At 32.5% G+C, this 24,485-nt stretch overlaps 2 protein-coding genes across 10 annotated transcripts in view; one reads left to right on the top strand and one right to left on the bottom strand.

Annotated features, from left to right (window-relative positions):
* LOC126768113 (mucin-17-like) overlaps positions 1 to 318 on the bottom strand; it is a 96,114-nt gene extending 95,796 nt beyond the window's left edge. For all 4 annotated transcript variants that reach the window (XM_050486007.1, XM_050486010.1, XM_050486008.1 and 1 more), the window contains exon 1: positions 230 to 318. The gene's annotated coding sequence lies outside the window, so the exon portion shown is untranslated. The remainder of the gene's footprint in view (positions 1 to 229) is intronic.
* A 5,565-nt stretch (positions 319 to 5,883) lies between these two features.
* Positions 5,884 to 24,485, top strand: part of LOC126768119 (phospholipase D2) — a 140,090-nt gene continuing 121,488 nt past the window's right edge. For 4 of the 6 annotated variants that reach the window (XR_007669211.1, XR_007669210.1, XM_050486030.1 and 1 more), the window contains exons 1-11: positions 6,127 to 6,426; positions 7,586 to 7,798; positions 15,608 to 15,764; positions 17,392 to 17,661; positions 19,008 to 19,128; positions 19,477 to 19,628; positions 19,765 to 19,896; positions 20,857 to 21,005; positions 21,695 to 21,930; positions 23,713 to 23,817; positions 24,215 to 24,354. Coding sequence is in view for 4 of the 6 variants with exons in the window: in XM_050486030.1 (XP_050341987.1) it covers positions 6,264 to 6,426; positions 7,586 to 7,798; positions 15,608 to 15,764; positions 17,392 to 17,661; positions 19,008 to 19,128; positions 19,477 to 19,628; positions 19,765 to 19,896; positions 20,857 to 21,005; positions 21,695 to 21,930; positions 23,713 to 23,817; positions 24,215 to 24,354 (1,838 nt within the window). In the remaining 2 variants the exon portion in view is untranslated. Of the gene's footprint in view, positions 6,082 to 6,126; positions 6,427 to 7,585; positions 7,799 to 15,607; positions 15,765 to 17,391; positions 17,662 to 19,007; positions 19,129 to 19,476; positions 19,629 to 19,764; positions 19,897 to 20,856; positions 21,006 to 21,694; positions 21,931 to 23,712; positions 23,818 to 24,214; positions 24,355 to 24,485 lie in introns of those variants that run through there. The other 2 variants (XM_050486032.1, XM_050486031.1) reach the window with 2 other exon arrangements.

Here is a 24,485-nt window from a genome sequence, read left to right as displayed (position 1 = left end):
TAATTTCGTCGCGTTGACTTATTTAAAGGAACGGAAATTTCAGTTGGATATGATTTTATCTTAAAGTAAAATTAAATCAGCTTAGTCGTGACTGCGGCCACACTCATGGTCGACTATTTAGAAAGCGTAAGATACGATTTTAACTCTTATTGAGTAACGACTACAGGCTAGTCAGTAATTACAACAAATAAAATTATGCAAAATATCAACACTGCATTCTAAAACTTACCTTTGTTAATGTTCGTGTATTTTTACTTCAGCATAAAACAAAAAAAAAACACTTAATTATTTATTTGAAATTCACCATCGTTCCTGGCACTTTGAAATAACACCTGTGTCACTGTTAATTTAGAAAAAAAACACGTCACACAAACCCGCCAAAATACGTCATTTTCAAATTTGCGATCAAAAACCGATCTTTGTCGACCAAATGGATGTCAACGGCCGCGATGCAATCCGCGCACTGTCAGCGCAAGTGTCGTTAAGTTTCGGCGTTTTACGCGCGAGTGCACATTTAACACAATCGAATAAAATTTATTTGTCGGCTTCTGAACGCAAATTTGAAATGTGGCGGGAACGGTGCGTACGTCGAACGTGCGTTGCTTCGTTGTATACGCGAGGAACGGTCGGTGCGCGAGTAGCGACTGCGGTCACTTTTGCTCTCACGACACTCTCTGCCCACCTGGCGTGTATTGGACGTATTAACCGTGATATTTACACAACCACCCTAATCTGAGCCATGCTTTTACAGTGACCACCCTCTCTAACTAGCCTGAAAGGGATCAACTTCAACTGGCCGTTCGCGTTATATACATATATGTCGGCTAAAGCAACTTGCGTTCACATTTACGCATGCTTTCAGCTTTAGTTTGTATGATAGTAGCAATTATATAATTCTTGAAGCTTCCAACAAATAAACCCAAAAGGTCAAGAGTTATTACAAGATTGCAAAATATGAATGAAAAGTTATTTTGATTTTAACATGTATTAATAAATATGTGGTTTATTTGCCTTCGAGGCAAATACAGTTTAATAATAAAAAAACACCATGTAGAACAAAAGTGAAACGCCCAACGGTAGCTTAATAGTAACGAAAGTCTGCAAAAGTAACCTTTACACGTCCCACTTCTGGGATAAGAGCACCTCTTAAGTCTTAGAGCCTTAAAGTTTAAAGCTTATTCCCCCACGCTTTTAAGGGTTGATGGTAAAATAAAAATTAAACACTTCAAAATTTAGCAATGCTTATCCGGGCAATCTTTTATTAACTATAACGTGTTCTAACCACTGCGTCATTTTGGCTCTTCATACTGACATCTCAGTAATCCAGAGTTAATTAACCAGATAAAGAAGATATTACGACTTGAAACCTCACAGAAACTCTACTGATTATCAGCTACTGTTTTTTTACAAAATAACGTACCTTTGTGGATGGGCAATTGGGTTACGTGATGTTAAGTGGTCACCACCGCACAAAGACATTGGCACTGTAAAAATTATTAACCATTCCTTAATTCGCCAATTCGCCACCAACTTTAGGAACTAAGATGTTCTGTCCATACAGCGGCCCTACATGTACGGATTAAAATACTACGTCCGACCCAATGAAAGTTAAAAATCAACGGCTAATAATTATGCCGATATTCAAATATGACATTAGTAAATGTTGTCAATAGGAAATGGGAAACGATGATGTCTCTGCTGCCTACTCAGCATTCCATGTGTATTTTTAATTATTAACCAACCAACCAAAAGAGATGGTTCTCAATTTGGCTGTATGTTTGTTACCTCGGAACTCGATGTACAGAAGAACAGAAGAGGGTATACTTCCCATTTGGTTCCATTTAAATTTCAAGTGAAAATACCACTAAGAGTGAATAAATAAAAAACAGATAATTATTTAAGGAAGACAGATAAGTAGATACATGAAAAAAAGTGACAATATATAGGCTCAAAATAAAAATAAAATGTAAGATCGGCGAATTTTATTAAAGTTATTAGAAATTCTCCATTTATTATGTCATTAATTGTTTACAAGTACAAGTAACAGTGTGTATGTCCCACTGCTGGGCTAAGGCCTCCTCTCTTCTAAAACCTTCTCTCTCTTTTTGAGGAGAAGGTTTTGGAGCTTATTCCACCACGCTGCTTCAATGCGGGTTGGTGGAATACACATGTGGCTGAATTGCAGTGAAATTAGACACATGCAGGTTTCCTCACGATGTTTTAATTAATCATTAATTGTTTATTAGAGTTAATATATAAAGTGTTACAAAACTCTACGTCTATAAATACTAACTAAAATTTAGGCTAAGAGAATTATTTTAAAGACAAGCTCAAGATGGAATTTAAGACGGAAGTCAAGCTTAACGGAACGAAGGAGATTCGATCCGAACAATAATTTTTAATTTTTTCGTAAAAATGGCGGAAAAAACATTGTCAAAATGCATAGGTACATTCATAGCCAATAGAAGTGACAACTTGAAACTGTTAAATATATTGGCACTCCAAGTAAAATTTCAATCCCTTTTTATTATAATTATAGCTTTTTATTCATCAAAATACACAGTATGTCGCAAACTCGGTAAGAACAAAATATTAATACATATCACTTATTATATTTGTATATACTGTTAATATTTACAAAAATTTCAATCACTATTATCCTCATTAATTTCCACAATTGTTTATACTTTCGTCACGCGAAGCGACGAGTTATCCCCTACGATACACCTTTTTTTTATCGCTGGAAAAGCGTTAAACGTTTCCCCCATGGGAACAGTGGGGGGTATGTGGGGCTCGCCGGTGTCCAAGACGCCGAGTGCGCCCCGAACATCGGAATACCCACTAAAAAACCAGCGGTACCCTTTCCGTCTTAACGAGGAGCGCCACGGGATCGCTTTCGCATGCTACCGTGACGCCCTACGATACCAGCACAACGCGACTAAAGAAGTTTTTACTTCAATTATTAATAGATCGCTTATCAGTATAAGATGATTACGAGCTGATATACTATTTTAACAATATATCTTATATAACTAGCAGACCATTTCGATTAAAGCAACCGTTTTCCTAAATATTAGAACTACATATCTTAGTGCTTACATAATTTTATAAATGAACAATTTCTAACTATAAATCATTATGACTTATAGTAAATTAAATGCAATAATTTAAAAATGAATCTCTAATATTCTTTTTAATTTTTCTTTTTTTGTTACATTAAAAATAGACAAATTTTGAGAGTTATACGAGCGTAAGAGAAAACGATGTAATTTCGTAATTTCCGTTCATCTGTTTGTAAAGCCGTTGTCTACGTAGCTAAAATTTAGCACAGTTATAAAATAGTGTAACAACTAAAAGTCGTAGAAGAAAAATTTTACAATCCCTAAGACACTGCATTTAACATACACACAAGACCAAGAATACGGCAACAGAAAAGGACCCAACATCCTTACAATATATGAGGCATAGAGAATGAAAACAGCGCAGTCTAGTGGCAATATTCGGAATTACGTACTAATCACGGTTAACGTCAACGCTATCGAATACGTAAAAAAACTCGCACTAGGCAAACTGAAACACTAGACCTGACATTCCCTGCGGTAATTATAGAGATAATATATAGATAGCTGAATAACTATTTAGTTATTTTATTGTTCTAACGATCGGCCCCGGCTTCACATGTGAGCAATTTATTAATAGAGAAAATGAGAAGTAGCTATGATTAACAAAATATTACATATGTATATTTAATAACGTTTAGATATTTATTAGTTTCAAATATTTAAATGACAAATTTAAATAATTGATATTACTTGTTTTGAGTCGTAATTTTATTTTTAAACATAGATCGACTGCTCATAAATTTGGTTGACTTTGTCAATTAATATTAAATACTATATGAGCAGACTATTTAATATTAACTGCCAATGTTTTTTGCCAATTTTTACCCGTAAAAGAGCAAAAGGTTATATTTTGCTGCACGTAATTTGGAATCAGTAATATTCATGCTAGGCTGTTAAATTCCAGTAAGATGGAGTATCAGTATCACAACCAGAATCGACCATAATGATATCCCACTGATTACAATAATATACTAAATAATAATATACGCATCGTCGCATTATTACATTTGCTGTATTGTAACGGTCGTTGGAACGTGTAGAAGTTGACGTGCTGCAGCGCCATCTAGTAGCGAGGTACAACAAAGTGATTAGTATTTACTATTAAAACATTCCAACGGGCCACTGAGTCATTGAGACCCTGGCCCTTTGGGCCAGAATAAAAAGACGAGACGGTCAAAACCGTCGAGGAGGAATAGCCCGGGTAAAGGGGGCAACCCTGAGGCCCGTACCCAGACTGGCCTAGGCCAGCCAGGACGTACCCACTCTCTTAAAACATTCTGTGTATTTTTTATATACAGGTGCCCATTTTCATGGTGATCGGTGAAACTGTGATTGGAAGGCTCAACCTCTCTATCAACCTATCTCTTTTTATTTATACTTCGGAACCAAAATCAATTCTTATATTTATGATTTAGGGGTTATATTTTCTATCGCTAGGAAATCTGTGCATACATATCTAGGGACCTTTTTTTTACTGCTGAATCACATGAATAAAGATGAATTATATATTTTTTTTGTAATTTGACATACATAACATACTTCTTTCTTTTTATTTTAATTTTTTATCACGTAGTATTATTTTATTACATTATATGGTCTTAACTACAACAACAAAAGTGAATATTCAAAAGGATTGATAGATTTTAACCTATTTTTTTTAAACTAAATTTATCGGAAAGTATGTAAGCTATAAGATGATTAAGAAATCCGTGAAAGCACACAGTGATGATATAAAAATGTTTTTCGATTTTCAAACAGAACTTATATTGTATGACAAAGATAAATATATGTTACCAGTCGGCGAAAGCTTATTAGAATAATGCTTAAATCATTCAAATAGATCGAGCCGTTTCCAAGTTGGTTAAAAAGTTGAGTATTACTTTAATAGGCCAAGTACACAATAAAATATGTTTTGAGAAATGTGATATATTTAATTGCAACATTTGAATAAGGGATAATTACTATAATATTTACAAAGGCGCTACCTAGCATATTTTCCGATGTCATATATATTATTAAATATTTATAACAATATTAGTGTTTTTCATAGCTACATCTTAACCATATTTTAAGCGTTTTTAACTTTTCAATTAGCTTTTGTTTAATTAATGGTTTTTTCCTTCAATAATGTTTCTGAACACATATGTCATTTTGACAGCAAAATTAAAATGATTAGCTGGACAGAGTTTGTCAACATTCTAATTGTTATTCACAATATTTAACTAAAAATGTATGTAACTTAAAAAAAATATATTTTTAATCTTTTCTGGTTGCTACTTTTTAACTCATTGACTAGTTGATGTATGTTTTACATTTTCATTAAATGATAGTGTTAACATTTTTTTTTAATTTAACAGGAATAAGCTGTTATTAATTTTTTTTGTTTTTTTTTTTTTATTTGGGAAACAAACAGTAACATAATACACAAATATATGATTGAAAAAGATAATACAGATACCAATTAAGTTTCCACTTACAAATAATACAGAATAGATTAGAATAAAATTAATAAAAAATTGATTGTAAAAGTACGTTACATGCTGATCTGATCTAATATTGTCTACTGTTTTCCTACAGGACTTTAGAAGCTTAAGATAATAATTTCTATTTTTTCTATGTAGCATTTTCACAAAAACAAAACCATATACCATGTAATAATAATAAATATAACCATACATATTTCTCAAACAGTTGAGATCCACTGACAAATTGTATCATATATGGTACGTCATCATATTACGTCAGTATTCAGTTCATTCAAGGAGGCCCTGTTATGGCCTTAACAAATATAGTTTTTACACAGAAAAACCTTGGATCTATCAGTAATTAAATGAATGATTCTAACAATAAGCAGTCATATCATTACAAGTTCTTCGATGTCAACGATTTACTCATGATTAACAAATAAAGTAATACAGTAAATCAAGAAACTATACAACGATTTTGTACGTAAAGTTTTGTAAGTACAGATTTTTTTACTTTAAAACCTTGGTTCAGCCTTCAATGAAGCGTGTTAAACCGTCTCCGACGAAATCGTTTCCCTCAATAGATACTCACATTGATTTCACTGTTTGACCGATATTTACGAACGCCGTAAAACAACTGAAAATCGACTCGAGTGCTATCTTATCAACGTAGATTATGTATACAAGTGTTAAATTTATTCTGTGTAATGGCCAGAACATTGCATATCAGAGACCTAACGGGTACCGTGAAGTGAAAACAGATTTAATAGAAGAAAGCTCAAGAAAACGTATGGAACGTAGCGAATTATCTCTCAGTTTTCATAATCTTATCAAAAGAGGTAGTGGATGTGAAGTGTTATAGTGTCTTGTTTTCTATTTGTTTATGGATACAGAGGAGTCGGCAGAGTGTGTTGAGTAACAGGGTTAAGTGATAGCACTGAGATAGTTTGACACAAAACTTATACTTCATATTTTATTTATTTTATTTAAAGAGTATTTACTTGAATTATATAAGAACAATTATATACTAATTACTCATAAGTATTTGATGAAATTAAAGTATGTTCATTTTTAATGAAAACCTTCATAAAATAATATATATGATGTCAGTTATTACTTATTATATAGTATATTAGTAGTATACTAAAATTCAAATTTTGTTGATTATAATAAAAAAATAAAACTAGAAATTTATTAAAAACACATCACATTACAAGAAATCCATCAAATATCTTTTATAAACATATTGAAACTTATATATGTAACTAATAAACTATTATTTAAAAGAAGTACTATTTTTTTAATTGAATACTTTTTGGATATTGAATCTTGTGAAATGGTCTGTGTACTGGATACATGTGTATGTCTATAAATTTATCTTTAATTTAATTAAAAAGATTAATTGTGAAATAACAAATTATAAGCAATAAAAGTTTTTCTGTGATGGTAGGTTAGATAGTTCAATTGGATTAATTGATTATAAAAAAAAGAAACCAGCTTATTAATTGCTAACTGGATTAATTAAATAAAAGCTTTTACCATGCAGAGTAAAAAAAATTACAAGATAAGAATGCAATACTAAAGTGTATGGTTATATATTAGATTTTATTTCAATATTAAGATAATAACTGACGTATGGCATCAATGAACTCAAATATATAATATTTTTATTATTTGTATGTACCATTTTTCGGTGACTTTTATATCGCCCCTAATCACATGTATAATTAATTTTGTGTTAATTAAATGTAAGAAATTACAATGAAAATAATTGTACTATGTTATGTGAAAAAAAAAACCGAGATGGCCTAGTGGTTAGAACGCGTGAACCTTAACCGATGAACGTGGGTTCCAACCCGGGCAAGCACCACTGAATTTTCATGTGCCTAATTTGTGATTATAATTCATTCTTACTACTGTATGTGAAATTGACCAAGAGCAGAGGATACTTCATTATGTCGTAAATAATCAAACATATAAAAATGAAAATATTTTCAGATGAAGAACTCTACGGCTACACAAATTACGGTATGGAAACGCCAACACCTTCAACGACACCGGGGGACTGTTTGCAAGGAATATTGCAAAATTTGGATTCCCTGACACCCACTGGTGTTGACTCCGACTTTGACGAGAGTCTTGCTGTTCCAGAATCTTTGTCTGTCATTGATGTAGATAAGATTAACAACAAAGAGGAAACAGATGCTTCAGGTTAGTTAATTCTAACAATAACTATTATTACTGTCTTGAGTTATTTTCTAATAAAACTAGAATGACATGAAGATATTACTTCTTAAATTAAAGCGAGAGCGAAGCGAGAGCGATTATTTAATTCTTCTTTTTTTAAATATAGTTATTCTTATATATGAAAGGTAAACAATTTTCATATTGAATAATTATTCACCACTTCTATTATTTTTATTAAAGTTTGTTGATTTCTATTATGGTATTGGTAGGCAGACGGGCGAATGAGCCACCTGATGTTAAGTGGTCACCATTGCTTTTAGAGTATTGGCGAAATAAGAAATATTAACCATTACTTACACCGCTAATGTGCCACCAACCTTGAGAGTGAAGTTGTTATGTCCTTTGTGTCTGTAATTACACTGGCTCACTCACTCTTCAAACTGGAACAATAATATATATTGGATGTACCTACCCAGACTGGCTTGCACAAAGCTCTACCACCGAGTAAGTTATAATACATTTTCTAGATTTTCATGCAGGGTTTATTAATTTGACAGTAGTATTTGTTATTGCCGAGATGGCCGAGTGATAAGAACGCGTGAATCTTAACCGATGATCGTGGATTCAAAACCAGGCAAGCACCACTGAGTTTTCATGTGCTTAATTTGTGATTATAATTCATCTCGTGCTTCACGGTGAAGGAAAACATCGTGAGGAAACCTGCATGTGTCTAATTTCACTGAAATTCTGCCTCATGTGTATTCCACCAACCCGCATTGGAGCAGCGTGGTGGAATAAGCTATAATACCTTCTCCTTAAAAAGGGAGAGGAGGCCTTAGCCCAGCAGTGGGCCATTCACAGGCTGTTACTCTTACTGTTATAGGCATCTTAATATGTATGTTATTATTATTTTTTACACTTTAATTCAATTACGTCCAAAGAGATGTTGGCAAAATACCTACCATGGAAGTGTTTCTCGGTGTAAGTGTTGTGTGTAAGTGACATTCACAGGCTGTTACTATAATAGTGTTTGTATCGTCTATGTCATTTTGATTTGAGAAAACAAATATATGAATCAGAACTGATGGCAGCTTTCATTTAATTTAATCATTATAAAATGATGATTTAAAATTTTAATTATCTTAAAGGTTAAGGTCACCTAGAACTATTCTCATCTTTTTTTAAAGCAAAATGCATTTGTAAATTGTATGTCAGCACAGGCACACTATTATGTGTCACAGGGAGAAACCACGCCTCTCTCTTCATTATGACAACCGTTGTTTGAGTAATTTTTTGGCTTCCGTTTGTTTGTCTTTATAAAAGTTACTAATTATTTTTAAAAGTGACGACGCAGTTATTCGATGAGTCACATTTTAAGTTATAATCATTTACTTTATCATTTAACGTTATTAATAATAACGTTATATAGATAATTAGATTTCGCATATCAATGATTGTTTGATCACCAACTTTTAAAATACATGATATGAAATTGGTGCTAACGGCACGAGACTCGACATTTGTGAATCACTAAAATTAATTGTTTTCGAAAGAATTTGTAATTGTAGAAAATTAATAAAAAAAGTACTTACGTTACATTACTTTATACGTTATTGTACACCACAAAAAATACAAAACATGGATACAACCTAATAATGAGTAGCATACAACTTTGGCTACCTTATCGCTACATAGCGATCTCTGCCCGGCAACCAACGATGTAAGGAATAAGTCATATAATATGTAAAGTATGGTGTAAAATAAAATAAATATATTTTTTCTATTATTATAGTAAGTTTACATAGCAATTATATAATTTACGTTCCACACACACAAGTGCACACAAGCATGAAAGAGCGTCATGCCCTTTGCCGTCACAACTTACGACATACTTGTTAGTTGAACATTAAGGACGTGCCAATATTTGTTTCACATAAAAAAAATACGGTTTTCACTTTAGTTTAGATAATTAATTCGAGAATGCTAATATTTATAAGTAATACATTCTAATTAAATGAAAAAATAGTAGCGAAAAGTCGACTTGTAATGAAGGCGTTGTTAACTATATATAGTTGGACGTTTAAATGTGTCTTCCTTAGTTTAATTTATTTATCAAAGATAATTCACTCCTATCAAGATAAATTACATATTAACCTTAAGAATTATCCATTAATAAAAATTTATATAACGCTTTGCATTAAGATCAGAAGTCAATTAAAACGTAGATAGAAGATGTGGCCGTAAAGTAGCCGCAGTAATAGTGACTTGTACTGTAGGGCTATTCTACAAGAACAAACTCGAAACTCACGTAGGAAACGATTGTGAAATGTCAGAAAGTGATATGCGACATTGACCATAATAATTATAACATTTCATGAACTTATATATCAAAATAGTATAACACCAAAAGTCGGTTTTCAACATTTTGTTGTTTGTCAATCTTTTTTTTTTTTTTGTTTAATTTGTATTGACGATAGGACCCTACAGATCGATTTCGTCCACAGCGGCTAATCTCAAGAGAGGTTAGCCAACTGCGCAGGACATATAGTGCACAAGTGTGTGCGCAAACACAGGTGAAGTCTCTATTCCCTAAATCTCATAACCCGATGGGACGGTAATCCGACACCACCGGTAAGAGTTCAGGAAAGAGACCAGGCTTTACGTGCTTTCCGAGGCACTCAGTGTATACACTTCCAACTTCCAGACTTCGGGCTGCTACTGAGAATTTTCAACAGAAAAACCCAATAACATTTATTGGCACGACCTGGGAATTAAACCTTAGACTTCTGGGTCTGCGGCCTTTCATCTAGCCACTAGACCCGTTGGTCTGGCAGTTAATGTTTTTTTTGGTATTGACGAGCTATAGTGTTAGCAATTTAAAAAAAAGAGTTGAAAATAATGTTTAACACATGCAAACTCATATAATTTTTTCCTAAAATTTACAATAATGATTATGGTCGCACTATGAAATAATAAAACCTTAATCTTTTATCTTTCTATTGCGTATTGTGAGGTTATAAATTTTTATTAAAAATCGTAATGAGTTTCTGATAAAAATCATTCAATAAAGTTTTTTTTATAAAGTGACGAATTATAAGAAGTGAACTTACATTGAATTTAATTATTTATTGATAATCCGTTAGCGTTTCAATATTGTAATAAATATAAAAAAATAATATGCAGTAGTTAAGTTGACTTTTAATGAAATTATTTTGTACGATTAAAAAAAATTATCTAAGGTTCGTTTAGTTTTTCTAAATAGTAGATTAACACTCGACGATTCCAATGTGTGTGACGGACCTGTTTTTGTAATATTTCCTGCGCAGTTACTGGTCTACTAGTCCTTTAAGATTGGCTGAAATTCTGACAGGACTTCATATAACCTCTGATAATAACTTCTTACTTCGATAATTGAAGATATAAATGGATGAAGGTCCTTATGTAAAATTTTTAATCTTTTTAAATTTGTTATATCAATGAACATTTTAAAAAATCGCATCGGGCTATTGTTTATGAAATGGCAAATTGATAGGTTATCGTTGAAATAAGCCTTTTTTATAATAAATAGTCACTACCGCCCATAGATATCCGCACTGTTATAAATCTTAACAATCCCTTACATCGTTAATGGCTCACTAAACTTGGGAACGAATTGTAAGATACTATATTATATTTAGGTGCTTGTATAGTTACACTGACTCACTCACCCTGCAAACTGGAACATAGCAATACTGAGTATTGCTATTTGGTGACAGAATATTTGATGAGTGGATGGTACCTATCCAGCCTAGCTTGCACAAAGCCCTATCACAGTAACAAACTGTGAATGCCCCACTGCTGGTCTAAGGCCTCTTATCCTTTTTTGAGAAGGTTTAGATCTTATTCCACCACGCTACTTCAATGTACTACTGATGGTACTGGTGATAGGGCTTTGTGCAAGCTCGTCTGGGTAGGTACCACCCACTCATCAGATATTCTACCGCAAAACAGCAATACTTGATATTGTTGTGTTCCGGTTTGAAGGGTGAGTGAGCCAGTGTAATTACAGGCACAAGGGACATAAAATCTTAGTTCCCAAGGTTGGTGGCGCATTGGATATGTAAGCGATGGTTGACATTTCTTACAATGCCAATGTCTAAGAGCGTTGGTGACCACTTACCATCAGGTGGCCCATATGCTCGTCCGCCTTCCTTTTCTATAAAAAAAAATGTGGGTTGGTGCCCTTTTATCAAGTAAAATATTAGCTAGTCTGTACTAATGTTATAAATGCGAAAGTAACTCTGACTGTCTGTTACGCTTTCACGGTTAGAACTCTGGACCGATTTTGATGAAATTTCATACGAAACAAGCTTGAACCCCTAGGAGGGGAGGAGTAGTTATACTTTTTATAACTCCTCCCCTAAATACCAATATCTCCCCTCTTACCGAACATGCCTGCGTGGCCGCGTGCGATCACTAGTTATTAATAAAACACATAATTTAAATTATAAATTAACTTTTGATTGGACGTTGATATTAACTTTAAAAACATGTTAATACTTTTCCGATACCAATACTAATCTGAAAGATAACTCATCCACGTAACAGAACATTAATTCTTCAAAACTACGTATATTTTCCTTAATATTTTTTTCATTACATACATTACATATTCTCTTTGTACTTCTTTTTCTAAAATATTCTACTAGCAATTAGCTTATCATAAAATAAATTCCATCTGACCTTTACAATAATTTACAAAAAACAAGTATTATATTACGCAAACGATTTTCTCGCATTAATATTAAGCAAGAATGTTTTTTTTACTGTATATATTAATACTTATATTGTCTTTGCTTTTATTTTTTTTCTCAAGCTTCGTATTATAAAATTGTAACACTATGTGGCCTTACTTAATGAGTAATAACTGTATAACCATTTCTGTAACGCTGTTAATTACAAGTGAAAATAAATAAATTCGAAGTCGAATCAACAACAAAGGAAATTATAATTATAAATATGCTTCATAGGAAACTGTGGCCAGACATACAATATGGTCATTAACATAAATATCTCGAAAATACCGATACGTACAAATATTGATCATGAACTAGGATCGTACTCTTAAGTGTGGATCGCTGGAACCGTGGTGGTTTTAGTCGGCAAGAGTCCGACATAACCCTCCATGTATCAACAGATATGGAGGGTATCCATGAGGATTTACCCACGAAAAAAAAAAAAAAGGATCGTACTCTTGATCAATGCAATGTACTGTCGTGTAAAAATATAAGGTGTAACATACATTAGCATTTAATCTATAAATAATTTCTGAAGAGAAAATTTTGTACCCCTTTTTAGTAATTTAGTTTTAGAGTTTATTGCGCGCACGAAGGTGTGTGAGAAAGCTAAACTTCAAACGTATTTGTTACAAATACGTTAATTAAATAAAATGAAACATTCATTCTTTTTTTTTCTTTTCTGGTGTGTATCTACGCTATTTGAGCGCAAAATATTCTGCCAATGTCACGTATAAAATAAATGACACATTCATTCTTTACGGTCATACAACCAATGACAGCATACGTCATTTTCAAAAAAAAATAGTAACGGTTTTTTTGACATTTTTTTTTACTGTAATAATGACCAAGTGTCGCCCAGCTGAGCCTCATTATTCCTATCATTCGAATCAATATATCTTATATTTTTGTTACCAATTAATTACTGTTTTTGACAAACGGGCGTCCACTAGCGTCCACTTATATATATAAAAATAATATATTAAAAGTCATACTATATTACAGTAGCAAAAATATTAGATTCGTTTGTTTTGGATTCAAGCGCTAATGCTATTTCGGAATATCAACAAAGTATACACAAAATACCTAAGATCGTGACTTATGTAAATATTTTCTTACTGCATTTACAGGCAATAACTAAATATATAAAAATAACAATAATTATCACTTGTTTTGAATAGATTTAACAAAAACATCAATTACTATATTTTTAAAATAAGAACCAGCTTCAAAGAAGTTGTCTGAATTAACGCAATTCAAATTTAAATTGAAAAATTTAATTTAAATCAAAACGAAAAAACAACATCAAAACCTGTTCATAAACGAAAACGTTATACGCGATATAGATACATAATATAAATATACAGACGAATTTATATTGTAACTCTTTTTTGAAGTCGATTAATAAAGTTATAAAAAATGAAATTAACAAACAAAGAGCGTATACATGCAATTGCACGTCAAATGTTTTTATTTAGGTAAATATATTATCAATTTATTTATTAGAGAAGTGTCAAAGATTACTTTTATAAAGTTATGTAGTGTAATGAAATTTTCTTCATTGTAAATAATGATATACATATATCTAGCTGTTCTGGGGTTTTTTAAGCGAATGCTAATAAAAATTTTATCGAATAGAGACATTAGAACTTTATCTTGTTATATTTTTATAGAGATTTATCGATTTTCTAAATGTGTCTATGACAGCATAATATTTCTGTCTGTTATAGATAAGACAAACCATCCATATTTATAAAAAATAATGATAACTTCTTATCAATTCATTTGTCATAAAGTTTTAAACCTTATAAAGCAAAACTAAAATAAAATAACATTAATAAAAGCGTCCTATAATTTTTTATATAAAAATTCTAATTTACTCCTTTACACATTTTATGATATTTTTGCAACTTTGCGGCATGAAATGTGGAGTAAGGAACACAGCACATCTCATTGATAAAACATATATTGACGAATTGCTAGTAAATAAATTATAATAAGTTTATAATTCAAATAAGTTCATAATTCATCTCGTGTTTGACGGTGAAGGAAAACATCGTGAGGAAACCTGCATGTGTGTAATATCATTGAAATTATGCCACATGTGTATTCTACCAACCCTTATTGGAGCAGCGTGGTGGAATAAGCTCCAAACCTTCTCCTCAAAAGGGAGAGGAGGCCTTACCCCAGCAGTGGGACATTAACAGGCTGTTACTGTAGTAAATAAATAAACATTTTAATCCAACGCCAGTTAGGCAACTGTACCGAAAACACAAACGTATCACCAAACCTATACAAATATTGGACGCGAATGAAATCGTACCCTTGATGTACGCAACGCCTAGCTACAGTGACGAGCTACAGCAATCAGTCTTCCAGTACAGGGTCGAACACATATTTGAAACCGAGTAACTGCAAGGTCTCTTTGTTGTATCAAGTCAATTATCTCGTTAAGTTGCAAGGATAATCTATTGTTACATCTCAACTTAAATTAAGACACATCTCATCTCAACTTAAAGTAAGTAAAATCCCTGTGAATGCCCCACTGCACTACTGGGCTAAGGCCCCCTCTCCTTTTTTGAGAAGGTTTGGAGCTTATTCCACCACGCTGCTACAATACGTGTTAATGGAATACACATGTGACAGTATTTCTGTAAAATTGGAGACATGCAGCCTTCCTCACGATGTTTTCCTTCACCGTCATGCACGAAATCAATTATAAAAACAAATTAAGCACATGAAAATTCAGTGGTGGATTTGAACCCACGATCATCGGCTAAGATTTACGCGTTTTAACCACTAGGCCAACCCGATTTGTTAATTAAGCACAATTTCTTTTTTCATTCGTTAGTATAGCGTTTTAGAATTTCCAGTGTTCACCATAGAAATGTTCGGAACTTTTTCTATTTGGTATTTGTTGTGTGTACAAATTTAGCTGTAAGCCTAATCTTGATTGCTTAAGATCATGTTTGTAATTTATCTCTGTCGCGATCTTCACGATCGTAAAATGTTAGGTCACGTAACGTTTAATAAAAGTATTTTTGTTTTGTTATTCCAGCTCCCCTAGCAACTGCAGTGCCATATAAAGCAATTCACGCTCCTCCAATTAAATTTAATTCAGTTCATAGAAAAGTGTTCATACCGGGCGTTGAAATAAAGGTCAGGTTCGTGGAGAACGAAAGGAGCGTGACAACACATTTACTCAACCCTAATTTGTAAGTATAAAACCTTTATAGTACAAAAATATAAATTAAAAAATAAACTTAATACTGAATTTATACAACAATAGTCATTTGCAGATTTAATTTTGTTGTTATTTGTATACTATTTTTTACTATTAATTTCAGAGTTCCTCATTTATGTTTACATTATTATATATTATTTTAAGGATACTGTGCAGGATAAAACAAGTTTAATACTATTAATAAATATAAATAATTAAACATAAATTTGAGTCTATTTTTTTATTCAACATTTAAAACTTTTCGTACAGAATTAGGTTTTTAAACATTTATGGAATAAAAACTTAACACAATAATGAATCTTTTAAACAAATGCTTGAGCGATACGTCATACAATAGAATGTTATGCCAATTGTCTCCTATCATAGAATGCGATTACTCATAAACCCAACAAACAATACATGTAACATTTGCCGTAAATTGATTTGCTTTAACAATTAACGGAAGCTAATAGTTGAACCGAGTCTTATATGGGGAATTGACTGTCGTAGAACAAATTGTTACCATTTAAAAACCTATTACATCATTAATTACTCAACTAAACCGACTAACAAAGCAATTAGAGTACCATGTTCAAAGAAGAGCTTGTTTCCTGCTGTCCGCTTTTGATATTGATAATGAAATATTATAGTTGAAGTGAACGAAAAAACCAATATTCTTTAATATATAGAAATTGTAAAAACAAATTAAATGTAACATAAAAATAAAAAACTGTATTTAATCTATATTAACTATTTAGGTACGATTGATTGTCGGCTAGCACCAAATCAATTAGAACCATCTAAGACCTAAGAAAAACCGGAGAAATAAACTAAGCAAGTTGTTCATTTTTATTACCGTATAGCTATCGTTATCGTATCGTATCGTAGTTCAATAACTTGAGTGAAACAGAGCGCCTAGTGCGAGTTTACTTATTTCAATGGCTTTCACGTTAACCGGAGATTTGCATGGAATGAAAACAGCGCCATCTAGTGGCAATGGCTTTGGCGGCATACGTAAAAAACTCGCACTAGATACACAGAAAAATTATCATAATAATTGTCGGCCTTACTTAAGCGTTGCTTAGCGACTGTTTTGTGGAACACTGATCTCTCTCTTTTTGACATTATTGATTTGACATTCGAAAGAAAAAGACACAATGTTTAACTAATAACTTGCTAAACTCATATATATAAAATTAAAAAATATATATCTATAAAAGCAGAGTAGCCGCTCATGCCCCTTGGCTGGGTGGAAGCCCTCATTTCTTTTGTAGAGAAGGTTTATATGTGGACCATTGTGGGCATTCATTTCTATATAAAAACGTCTGTATGTCTGAATAATTATAATGAGTGAAATATCATAATATATTGTATCCTCAGCTACCATACCTATATGATATATTGTTGGCATACAAAACAGTAAATACGCAATTAAATCAAAACACACTTGCGTGCCTGTTAAATCAAATCATATCATTATTATCAAAACAAAGAAGAAGTTAACAACCGATAGATCTACACCTGTTAATATTATGCGATAGTTAGATATTTATTATTTCAAGCAAATTCCATAAATACAAAACTGGCCATAATTTTACAGTTCATTTTAATAATTTTAGATACACGATAAACCTCCAACATGGCGACTTCACATGGACGATTAAAAAACGTTACAAACACATTCTATATCTGCATCAGCAGCTATCATTGTACAGGGCAACTCTCAAAATACCGTTTCCAACGAAAACCCACAAGTCAAGAAGAGCTAGTTTTAAGAATACAGTTGACACTGAAGAGAAGGCGGAAAGGGTTGTATTACAAGCCATTCCTAGGAGTAGTTCTAAGCGACGCGAGGGCAGACCTAGAAAGCGGAAAGGAGCCCTGCCGAGGTAAGAAGTTTTTTTTACAAAGGAATTACTAATATACCTATTTACCCCTCCAGGGTTTAAGAGTGGTTACGGTAATAGCCCAAGAGATCGGGATCGAACTTGCGACTTTTACATCGCTAGGCGGCTCGTAAACGATTTCGATATTGCCGCTACCCATTTTTGTTCTAAGGTGCGTTCCCACTAGTATTGTGCAATGTGTGTACGTTGTACGCGCTTAGAAACGGTTCAATTATAAAATAAAAACTTAAATTTTTTGTATAAGATAAGATTGATTGTTTTCTTTGTAGTAATTGTTTCCAAATAGGGATTTTACCTCAAAGAAAAACACAGAAACAAGGATTCCTTACTAATTTGGTGAGCGATGTTCATAACCACCAAGAATGCAATTTGGAATGCTTTGCCAGAGTCCGTATTTCCTGATAGGTACAACAGGTTTCTTATAGGCAAACGTGCTACATCCTAGACCGTGTCGATGCTTAACACCAGTCAAGTCAACGGTCAAACGCTGGCCTATTAATTGTAAAAAAAAAATTACGGAATCTTAAGTAATTTTCTTCGTACATTTCGTTTGCAAATGGCGCAACAAGTGAGGTGGCTCTTATAAAGATTCTTAGTAGTGAAAAATCTAAGGTTGCAAAAGTATAGCAAAACCTTCCACTATAACAGCTCGCCATGGGGTTGCACCTTAATATCATCTTTCTTTCATTATAATCACTAAATAGAATATCACTTGTCAAAGATTAGATGAAGTATCTAGTCTTTTATAGACAAATCATTCAAAGAGAGGTAATACTCACAGATTTCTTATTATCCACATCCACACAATGGTCAAAATCTTGAGATCTTTTAGGGAAATTGACGCGTTCTTAATAAAATTGTATAAATATTATTTTATGGTTGTATATATCTTATGAGTTACAGAGATTGGTTGAAATGTTAACGCATTGAAAAATAAGCTGTGACAAACAAATAGGCAGACACGAAAATAATCCTATCAGGATTCTGACTTTTCATTGGATGTACAAAATTAAAAGTTCTTTTTACGGGAAATTATATCTTATGATATTGCTATTTATGTTCATTATACAACATCAATCTTGGAGAAAGATTTGACGTTTGTAATTTAGTAATGTTTATAGTATTTTATAACATAAATATACTATGTTTGTTTTTACTCATATAATAAAACTTACCAAAAACAAATAATTTACACGAAATATTATTGGTTGTGCCGCTTATACCTTGCTATGACCATATCAGTGTTCAGCGTAATTATATATTTAGATAATTATATTATATACATACTGTATATACAAATAACCAATATTTATATAATTAATTCACAGATTCCCTCGGAAACCAGAAGTGATGGTGACATACGAAGGCATTCAGTTACGTATGAAACAACTTGAGGAATACCTCTTCAACCTACTAAATATATCCATATACAGGAATCACCATGAGACAGTGAGTTTGCGATAATAACTTCCACCTTGTGGATTAGCAACAGATTTTATGATCATAAAAAATATATTTTAGTCCAAGTGTTGTATTGTTGTAATGTGGAGATCTGCCGCATGTGTATCAAAACTCAATCCAGTTTGGTGGAATCAGTTTTGTATCTGCTTCTCCTCGAATGGAGAGTCCTTAGCCCAGCAGTGGCATATATCACTTCCTACAAGTATTCAAACGCATAAATTAAAAACCAAAGATGTTATCCGTATAAATATTTATGTATAGTTATTTTGATAACTCGGTAACTTAAGATTTATAACATTTGTAATTGTTAATTAAATCAAGTTTTATATTTGACAGGTGAAATTTCTCGAAGTTTCCAATATTTCGTTTATATCAGAACTGGGCACGAAAGGCAAGGAAGGAATTATCGAGAAGCGAACCGGTTCGACTCAGCCCGGTCAAGCTGGCTGCAACTGCTTCGGACTCCTTGGCACTATGGTCTGTGTCAGGTTGGTTGCACAAACATTTTTTTGGTATTCTCAGTTGTCAAAATCAAGCATTCCTTATCCTCTAAATCCAGTTCTTCAGCGCTAAATGTGAAGTTACTAGTTCTATAATAATTCTTAAATATAATTCTTCTTTCAGATGTAATTATTTTTGCACGGGATTAGTTTGTGCGAAATGGCAAGAAAGATGGTTATTTGTAAAGGACACTTTCTTCGGGTACATACGACCAAGCGACGGCATCATAAAAGGCATTATGCTATTCGATCAAGGGTAAGTCGTATATTTTGATAAATTATTATTAACTAAATAAAATACTTTATTTAGAAATGAGGGGTTTATGTTACACATTATTTTCGATTCCGCACAATTTCTTAATAATATGACTTGAATACCTCAACCAATGTTGCAATGATGCAAAACATGACTAAAATTTTGTATATATTTTATTGAATGCTAGATAAATAAGAAAATCATAGCCGGGCAGGAATTACGCCAGTGCTAAATTTCAAAATACGGTAGCTCATCATATTTTCGTTTAATTTAACGTATAAACCAGATACATGATACGACAAATTGGGCTCCGTGAATGGCAATGGATTATTAAAATTTTAAATAATTAATTTACGGGATCTTAAGCCTTATTATCAAATTCCGTGGTTTTATTTATATTTCTTTAAATATAGAAAAAAAAAACAGATAATTCTCTTGGCAATAATCACATGAGCTTAAAGTTATTAAAATCTAGCTAGTATTCCTTAACTTAAGTAAGACTGATGACTTATATTCTGTATTCCCATTGAAGGCGGTAAACAATGACATAAAAATCTTTAGTCAACATATAAAATCTACCACCAGCTCATAATCTCAGACCTCAGAAGAACCGTTGAAAGAAACTCAGAGGGATTATACATAATCCCAAAATACTTTTTTTTTTGCACTGACTTAGCAAGTATTTCGACATTGATACTGTCGTTACTTTTAATTTGTAAATATTAATTTGTAAAAAAATCACTAATTCCACTGTTTTATTTTACGCAGCACATAACAAGTAAGTACAACGGTGTGAATAACTTTATGTTAATAATAAAAAGGTTTTGGTTAATTATGTTTTAATTACTTCATCTTATAGAAAATCTTTAATTCATTCATGAAATAACAAATATAATAGAAATTAATAAAATCATTCATACAAATATATATCGTCGCTACCATGATTAATTAATTTCTAAGGTTCGAAGTGTCAAGCGGTTTGTATTCAACGGGAATGAACAAAGGCCTTCAAATCCTTAACCAGAGCAGGCAAATGGTGATCAAGTGCTGGACCAAGAGGAAGAGTAAGGAGTGGATGCAGTATTTGAAGACTGTTGCCAATCAATCTGGTGAGAGATACTTATTAGCTACTTATTGGTGAATTATTATTTTTCTTACAATTCCATTTACCATCAACGATAACCATCATAATATTACATCCCTTGTGACAATAATTACACGACCTTCCTCTGTAGTACTGAAACGCAACAATTAAGTGGATTGCTTTTTGCGATAGAATAATTAAGATGGTTTATTCCCAGATGGATATTCACCTATACTTATGTTAAATATAAATAAGAACGATGTGATTTGCCCACACCATCGGCGTCCTTATTTGACGACGTTTTTTATAATTCGTTTTTCATTCATTCATTTTAATGTAGGTATTAATATTATTAGTAGTCCTTTTTTAACGATGGAAAAACGATTTACGCATTTCCCCCACGGGGACAGTGGGGTATATAGAACTCGCCAGTGTCCAAAGCGCCGAGTGCGCCCCGAGCAACGGAATACCCACTAAAAAACCAGCGGTACCCTTTCCGTCTTAACGAGGAGCGCCACGGGATCGCCTGCGCATGCTACCGTGACTACATGAGTAGTCCTAAGTTATTTCAAGAAATACAATATAGGAAAAAATATGTCAAAGTTTTGTGTAAATGCTAATAATGCTGTTTACTCATAAAAACACTGATGAAACAGCAGATATATTATTTTAACTTATTTGTATGTACTAATTTTTTTTTTGTTTTTTTCATAGCCCGGGACTTTACTTACCCGAACGTTCATCACTCCTTCGCCCCTCCTCGTGCGGCAACTCCCGTGGGGACTCTAGTGGACGGCTCGGCGTATTTATCAGCCGTAGCCGATGCCATGGAGCTGGCTAAAGAGGAGATATTCATAGCTGATTGGTGGCTTAGCCCTGAAATATATATGAAGAGACCCGCCCTTAACGGTGATTACTGGAGACTTGATACCATTTTGAAAAGGAAAGCGGTAAGAATAAAGCAAAATAACTGGCTTAAAATTAAATGTTTTAAACTGTTATACCAACTAGAAGAAAAGGTGTGTGCATGTACAAGTGATGATTTTCTATTTTGGTCATGCTTTGTTGTTGTATTTTGTTTTTTTTTATTTTTATTTTTTTTATTTTTATTTTTTATAGCAAGTAATATAGTTATGCAACCAGTACCGCACAGAGTTTTCACAGTAAGGGCCGAAAACTGCATTGTTGCATTTATCGTTGGGTGGTCTACTGGGTGGAATGGCTGACTAAGTAAATTCGTGGGAATTATAACATTTAATATTAGCCGAGATGGCTCAGTGGTAAGAGCGCGTTCAAACCCGGGCAAGCACCACTGAAATCATGTGCTTAACATATGATTATAATTCATCTCGTGCTTGACGGTGAAGGAAAACATCGTAAGGAAACATACACGTCTCTAATTTTGCTAAAATTCTGCCACATGTGTATTCCACCAAACCGCATTGGAGCAGCGTGGTAGAATAAGCCAAAACCTTCTCCTCGAAAAGGGAGAGGAGGCCTTAGCCCAGCAGTGGGACATCCACAGTTACTATAACATTTAGAGTTTAGACAGAAAAAAATATGTATTTTCAATTTAATTAAACTGAGCATCTAAATGTTTAATTCACTCCTTAGTTTTTAAAAATACAATTCGGCTCGTCGTTTACTTGACTGTATTAATAATATTTGTGATTCAATAAGCATGTAGCGTTTGTTTTCAAATGATTTTAGCAAATCTGTACATGTACAGAATGATCAGTTTAAAAATCGCTAGTAAACATAATAAATAAATAACAAAAATTATTATTAACGTAAATTAAGTCATAGTGGAAAAAAGACGACGTAGAAGAACTAGGTAGGCGACCGAATTCGTAATGAAACAAGAATTGGTATTGCTTAACAATGGTTATGATTAAATTGTTAATTAATTTTTCTATAATTTCATTTTTCCGCCCGTTAACTCTTGTAGTGTTAAGTGTTGAGGTTGTCATAACGATAAATATGTTATTTATTAAAAATTTTAAACATTAATTGTAATTTTTATGATTCTAATTTTAATTTTAATTATTAATGAATGTTCTGTAATTATAAATATGTAATCTGTAGACAGTTATGGGCCTCGATGCCTGAATAATAAAGTTATTATTATTATTATTATAATAATTGTGTAATGACGCCAGCTCACTTACTCTTCAAATCGAAACAGCAATATTTTGTATTAATATTTGGCCGTAAAGTAACTGATGAATTCACTTAGCAAAGCCACAGCTTCCCACAAATAATCTAGTCCAGTAAAATTACAATGTAATCGAAATAGACTTGTAATATGACAATATATTATATATTTTCGAGCCGGTTGGCGTGGTTGCTAGATACCTGCCTTTCACGCTGAAGGTTGTGGGTTCGATTCCCACGCAGGACAGACATTTGTGAACATGTCATGCATGAACATGTCTGTTTATCCTGAGTCGGTGTAATTATCTACATAAATATATATTTACAAAAGAAAAGTAGTTTATGTAGTATATCAGTTGTCTGGTTTCCATAGCACGAGCTCGGCTTAATTTGGGATCAGATGGCCGTGTGTGATTAATGTCCCAGAATCTTATATATCTTATAACTATTGACGAAATACATAGCAATTATAATGTCATGGTTTAAATAACAACCGTACGAGTTAAATATCACCCTAGTGTTTAAGTTTTACTATGAAATATGTATATTTTTACATGATTATATTAATAATTCAACAGGCACAGGGAGTGAAGGTGTTCGTGATGCTGTACAAGGAAGTGGAGATGGCACTCGGTATCAACAGTTTCTACAGTAAAAGTAGATTAGCTAGTGAAAACATTAAGGTATTATTTCTGAAGTGTTTGTGTTGCCATAATGATAAATATATGTTTTATCAAATTGATAGTAAAATTATTTTTGTTCTCAAAAAGTCTTTTACAGGCACTTTTGAAACGTATATAACTTACGAAATTTCAGCTGGTATAAATTTAATATATCTTAGAATTATATTAAATATGCAGTCTATTATATAAATATATTTTAAATGCTTTATTTAAATGTATAGTGCCAACTGTAAGAAGGATAGTTAGAAAATTATAAAATAACTCTACTTAAGCATATTTAATTTAGTCAGTGCGATCAATTTAAATCCTTGTTTTCCTTTTTAGAATTCAATTTAATAAACATAAAAAATGCCGCAGCTATAAAAAAGTTACATGTATTTCTCGTACATCATTTCAGGTTTTTCGACATCCAGACCACGCGAAGGTAGGAGTGTTATTTTGGGCTCATCACGAGAAAATTGTTGTGATCGACCAAACTGTTGCGTTTGTGGGGGGGATAGACCTTTGTTATGGGAGATGGGATGATCACAAACATAGGTAAATAGTTATTTTTTTATATTTTTAAGAAGTAATGTAAGGCTTTATATTCATATTATTCATTAATGTAATTAGCATAGGAAAGTATATACTTATATTGCAATTTTATAAAATTCCTTTTTGAAAAAATT

Source organism: Nymphalis io, chromosome 4, assembly GCF_905147045.1.
Source record: "Nymphalis io chromosome 4, ilAglIoxx1.1, whole genome shotgun sequence".
NCBI lineage: Eukaryota > Metazoa > Arthropoda > Insecta > Lepidoptera > Nymphalidae > Nymphalis > Nymphalis io.
Note: the sequence above shows the minus strand (reverse complement) of the source record. Positions and strands in the feature narration are given on the sequence as shown.